Consider the following 5,213-nt stretch of genomic DNA (forward strand, 5'->3'; position numbering starts at 1 on the left):
CCAGGAAATGAGACTCACCAGAAACCAACCCTGCCAGCTCCCTCACCTGCCCAGAAAGTACACTGCTGTGGCTTCTGCCGCTCCATCTGGGGTATTTGCTGATAGCAACCTTGGCTAAGACACAGGCATTGAGATGTAACCATAAGTGTGTTCAGAGAAGTCATTTTTATTTTTCTACCTAAACTAGAAACAATGCAAATTACCCTGAAGAATAGAAAAGTAAATTGTGGTATATGCCTACAAAGAAAAAGAAAACAATACAGCTACACACAGCAATACAAATACATGGAAGCATCATAATATTAGATGAAAAAGTAAGCTACAAATGAATACACACAGCTGGCTTCCCTTTATATATGAAGTTCAAAACAGGCCAAAGCAGACTACAGAACTAAGGGATGCAGCACATACCTGGAATCGCAGGACTCAGGAGGCTCAGGCAGGAGGACTGTTGATAGTTCAAAGCCAAACTGGACTATATAGTGAGTTTGAAGCTAGCCTAAAGTATACAGCAAGGGCCAGGGATATAGCTCAGTGGCACAGTGCCTGCTTGGCAAGCACAAGGTCCTGAGTTCAATTCCCAGTACCAAAAAATAAAATAACCTATATAGCAAGGCGCTGTCTTTAGAAAAGGGTGCAAGATGCATATCAATTCAGAAAAATTACCAAGAAATAAGTTATTATTGGGCTGTGGAGAGATGGCCCGGTGGTACAGTGCTTGCTTAGCATATGTAAAGCTATGGGATCAATCCCCAGGGCCACAGAAACCAAAACAAACAAAAAAGGCTACAATAATAATAATATTTATTATTGTAAAAGTTAGAATAGTGGGTAATGAAGACTGTGTGATCCCAATTCATGACCTACATCATCATTTCAAGGTTAATAATTAACTACAGAATGTAGCATGATGTCTTTTTGTCTATACATATTAAACAATTTTGAAATGCTTTTTCTAAGGGGTGGGATTTAAGGCAAGTTCTCACTATGCAGTTCAAGCTGGCCTTGTGTCTCCGTTATCCTTCTCTTGTTGCTGGGACAAAATCCTCAACGCTCAAAATTAAGGAAGGAAAGGTCTATTTTAGCTCACAGTTTGTGGAAGTTTCTGTTCATATTCAGCTGGCTCTAGGGCAGAGTGGCACACGGCAGAAGGCAGCAGCTCATGGCAGCAGAGAACAGCAAAGAGCAAAGGGACCAGCAGCAGCAGCTGCCTCTCTCCTTTCCTATGTTATAAGCAGGCTACCCTGGGCTGGCAGCGTAGAAGTCACACAAGGTCCACGCCCTCCTCTTCTACAGGATAAGGATGTTTACAAAGTAAGAACCCTAGCTCCCTGCTGAGTCACTGAATTAAACTCCTAAACTTTTCAAGCTGACACAATGTATCAACCAGTACACCTTGTACTCACTATGTCGCCTAACTCCCAGCATTCGTGGGGCCACTAACTCCAAGGATCCTCCTGCCTCAGCCTCCTCAGTGCTAGGAAATACAGACATGTGTCACCACACCTGACATTTGACACTCTTAAATTGTTAAAATGTTTAAAAAATATACTATATACAGTAAGTGTCACAAACCAACAGCACTGTGATATCTTTCCATAACTGATCACATATATAACTTTTATATACTTAAACTCTTGTTTCTCTTTTTGTGGTTGTCTCCAGCACTGGCACTAGAAGCTTGTGCATAATCCAACAGGGCAGGAAGCCAATGCAAGTGGTACCAGCCTTTTCCCCTGTGTACAGCAGTCCCTCCAAAGCTTCAGAGCTGGGGCTTTTCAGATGTGGCTGGATCTGGACTGTGTGACACTGGGATTTGCTGATGGGCTTAGCATAGTCCTGGCAATGAGTGATGAGAAGGCCCTCACTGGGTGTGAGTGCTACCTGCCTTGGACAGAAAATAAGGAACAGAAAGAGAGCTGTTGGAGTCCCTTGTTGCTTGCCGCTTGTTGCTTCACTACTTTGCTGCCTTCTGCCTGCCATGGGCTATTTCCCTCCGCCATTCCCCTCTGCCATGTCACCCTGCCTTGGAGCCAGTCAACTATAAACTGAAACCTCTACAAACTGTGAGAGGTTTCTCTACAAATAAACCTTTCCTCCTTTGATTTTGGGTGTTGGGTGTTTTGTCCCACCAATGAGAAAAGTAACTAAAACACCAGACATGAGAGACAAACAGGACAGAACTCATGTGACACCCTCACTCTCATACACTTTGGCAATTAAACTTCCCTAAATCCAAGGGCCATTGTAATCATTTATTGTCACCTGCTAGCTGGAATTGCATGAAGAATTCAATGCCTGGGCTCACATCAAGTAGCCTATAGCTGTTCAGTAAAAGCTGATTCCACTCTGTATTCCCAAGGAAGAAAGGCAAAGCTTATGGTTCTAGCTCCACATGGAAAGAAACTGCACTTAAACATATATAAAACTATATCCTCACTCCACTGATAGGTTCTATCAATCCAAATGAAAACAAAAGGCAGATGAGCAAAACAGGCCATGTCCAACCTATCTCCTGTCTATGCAGAGACAGTTTAATTGGAGCTCAACTACACTGATTAGTGTACCTGTCACCTAGGGGTGCCTTCATGACACAGTGACAGAGGGGGACAGCTGCAACAGCACTGGCCTGCCCCTTGACCAAAAGAGGCTGCCAACTTTTGTGTCAATTCACAACACATATAGTATTTAATGTTAATTGTTAAGAGTATGCTTTTACTGTTACTGCATTATGTAAATGGACAGCTGAAGGATATAAAATTTTTACTAGTAATAACCCTCTATCCTGTGCAAACAGTAAGTCCAGTGCAAAGCTAAATGGAGCTGCATGAGATCGGCCCATGATTTCCCATCTTATGTCACAGCTTTTGTCACTTACCTTTACAGGAATTCTCTTGTCAAAATCAGGAAAGTGAATTATTTTATTTAGCTTGGCTACATACAGTATCATTATGGTGGTTGCCATCTAAGGGGGAAAAAAAAAAAAAAGAAACTACAGCAAAACATCCAGAAAGATTGCTTGAGGTGCACGGACATCATCAGACAAAACGAGGGTCATCAAAAAGAAAAAAAGCCAATTTTTTTTCATGCCCTATGAAATAAATAAGCACAACATGCTAACATTGTTCTTCTTGCCATGTAGGGTTCCATCAGAACTGTATACAAGCAAAACATCTAACATCAAATAAGCATGAATGTACACGTCATCACGGGCTCTAAGACCAGGGACTGCACAGTGAGGGCGCAGTGTCCCCAAGAGCGATCCCACTGTGAGGCCACACACTGACCCAGCACTGCCAAAAAACCAAAAAATCTAGTATTTCCGTAACACAGAGAACAAATCAAGAGAGTAAAGAAAGAGGGAAAAAATTTTAGTGGGATTCCTATTTCTCTTCAATCTAATACAGCAAAAATGTCTCATTTAACTTCTAGGAATATGAATATAAGACTGAGTATGGTAGCACATACCTGTAATCTCAGCACTTGGGAGGCTGAAGCAGGAATACTGCCATAAATCTGAGGCCAGCCTCGGCTACATAGTAAGTTCGAGGCCAGCCTCGGCTACATAGTAAGTTCAAGGCCAATGTAGCAAGACCTTATCTCAGGAAAAAAAAAAAAAAAAAACTTATAATACACTAAGCACATTAAAAATATTCTGCATTACTATTTTGAAATACACTTAATATCATCTTGTGTAAATTCTACAGCATATTTAATTTTCTTCATATTAGGATACAAAATTTTAAAAACTACTTCAATGTGATACAATAATATCACATTGTGAATATTTCTAAATTTTGATCTTCGTGAGTTTACAAATATTTATGATAGGCTTATATTACTCAGGCCCATTCTGACTTACAATTGGACTTTGTATTTTTGTCTCGCTTTATATTTCTTGAAGAAATATACTTACAATTAAAATAAGTTTAATTCAGACTTTTTTTTTTCATTTATGTATTTGGCACAGGGTCTCACTAAGCAACTCGGGCTCACAGTGATTCTCCTGTTTCAGCCTCCCCTGCGTTGGGATGACAGGCATGCACCACCACTCCCGGACTCAATCACCAGCTCAGCATGCACTGGGGGCAGAACCCTGGTCCCTGCACTTGCTGGCCCTAATTCAGACTTTTAATTTGAGTCTGATAAGTCTCTTTCCTTACCTAGCTGCAAATCAGAAAGGCTTATAATTAATTACGTAGAAGCATGCAGTTTACAAAACAAAATTTATTCAATTTGAAGATTCCTGGGGGCACATTAAAGTGTTTTCCAATTAAAACATACAGATATGTTTTTGGAAGATAATATACTCTTGTTAAAATTTTTCTTCTAAAATAAAGTTGAAAGAATTATTAATTAGGAAAACATCAAGGTAGAATAATGTTTATTCATCTATGACAGATTTTTCTGCATTTATACCTTAAAATTTAGTAAACAATTATAATTTTCATAATTTTAAGTTTTTCTCTCTATAATCAAAGCAAAATCAAAAAAATCTTCCATAATGATTGTTTGCCTCCTGGAAATTACCAACATGTGACCAAAAGAATAAACGAGCCAAAAATTAACTTTGATGGGAAAGTTTAGAAAAAGCCAAATGGTCTTAACTTGAAAGTTTACCCAAACTCACTCTTGTACTCACGAGCAAATATTACAAGCATGCTTTTGTTCACCCACCCAATACAGAGATTTACAAAAATGTGAATTGGAAGTTAACATTTAAGAATTTGGAGATTTGATATAAAAATTCAAATTTCTTCTCTAAAAGAATTTGGAGGGGGTGGGTTAAGGGAAAAGTGGATCGTACCTCAGCACTCCAACCCTGTTCTTAGCACAGTGGCTGAACCTAGGTATCACCTCCAAACCTTAGTGGGACCAGAATTCTCCTGTCCCTCCAGGTCCCAGACCACTCATTTGTTACCCACCACCCTTAGAGGCTTACAGTCTTATGGCCCCTTGCGTTAAAGGAATTTTATTCCATCACAAACTTAAACTAAGCATTTGTTTTATTCACAGGAATAATTGTTCCTATGATGTAGAAAAAAATACAATGCATAAATGTCTCATGTTGTATTACCAGGAATATGTTCAACAAAAGCACTTAAGTAATTATGCACACAGATGCTTTTTTTTTTTTTTTTTTTCACTTACCTGTCCAATTCCAAGAAAAACTGGTGAAGGGAAGCTACAAAGAACACAGAATAACAACTTAG

General features: G+C 39.5%; 1 protein-coding gene across 7 annotated transcripts in view; it reads right to left on the reverse strand.

Annotated features, from left to right (window-relative positions):
- Slc35d2 (solute carrier family 35 member D2) overlaps positions 1-5,213 on the reverse strand; it is a 59,208-nt gene that overhangs the window by 37,577 nt on the left and 16,418 nt on the right. For 6 of the 7 annotated variants that reach the window (XM_023704010.1, XM_023704007.1, XM_023704008.1 and 3 more), the window contains exons 2-3: positions 5,152-5,185; positions 2,879-2,965 (exon numbers count right to left, since the gene is read on the reverse strand). In XM_023704010.1, the coding sequence (XP_023559778.1) occupies positions 2,879-2,965; positions 5,152-5,185 (121 nt within the window). The remainder of the gene's footprint in view (positions 1-2,878; positions 2,966-5,151; positions 5,186-5,213) is intronic. The other variant, XM_023704006.1, reaches the window with a different exon arrangement.

Source organism: Octodon degus, unplaced genomic scaffold, assembly GCF_000260255.1.
Source record: "Octodon degus isolate 3935 unplaced genomic scaffold, OctDeg1.0 scaffold00184, whole genome shotgun sequence".
Classification (NCBI taxonomy): Eukaryota; Metazoa; Chordata; class Mammalia; order Rodentia; family Octodontidae; genus Octodon; species Octodon degus.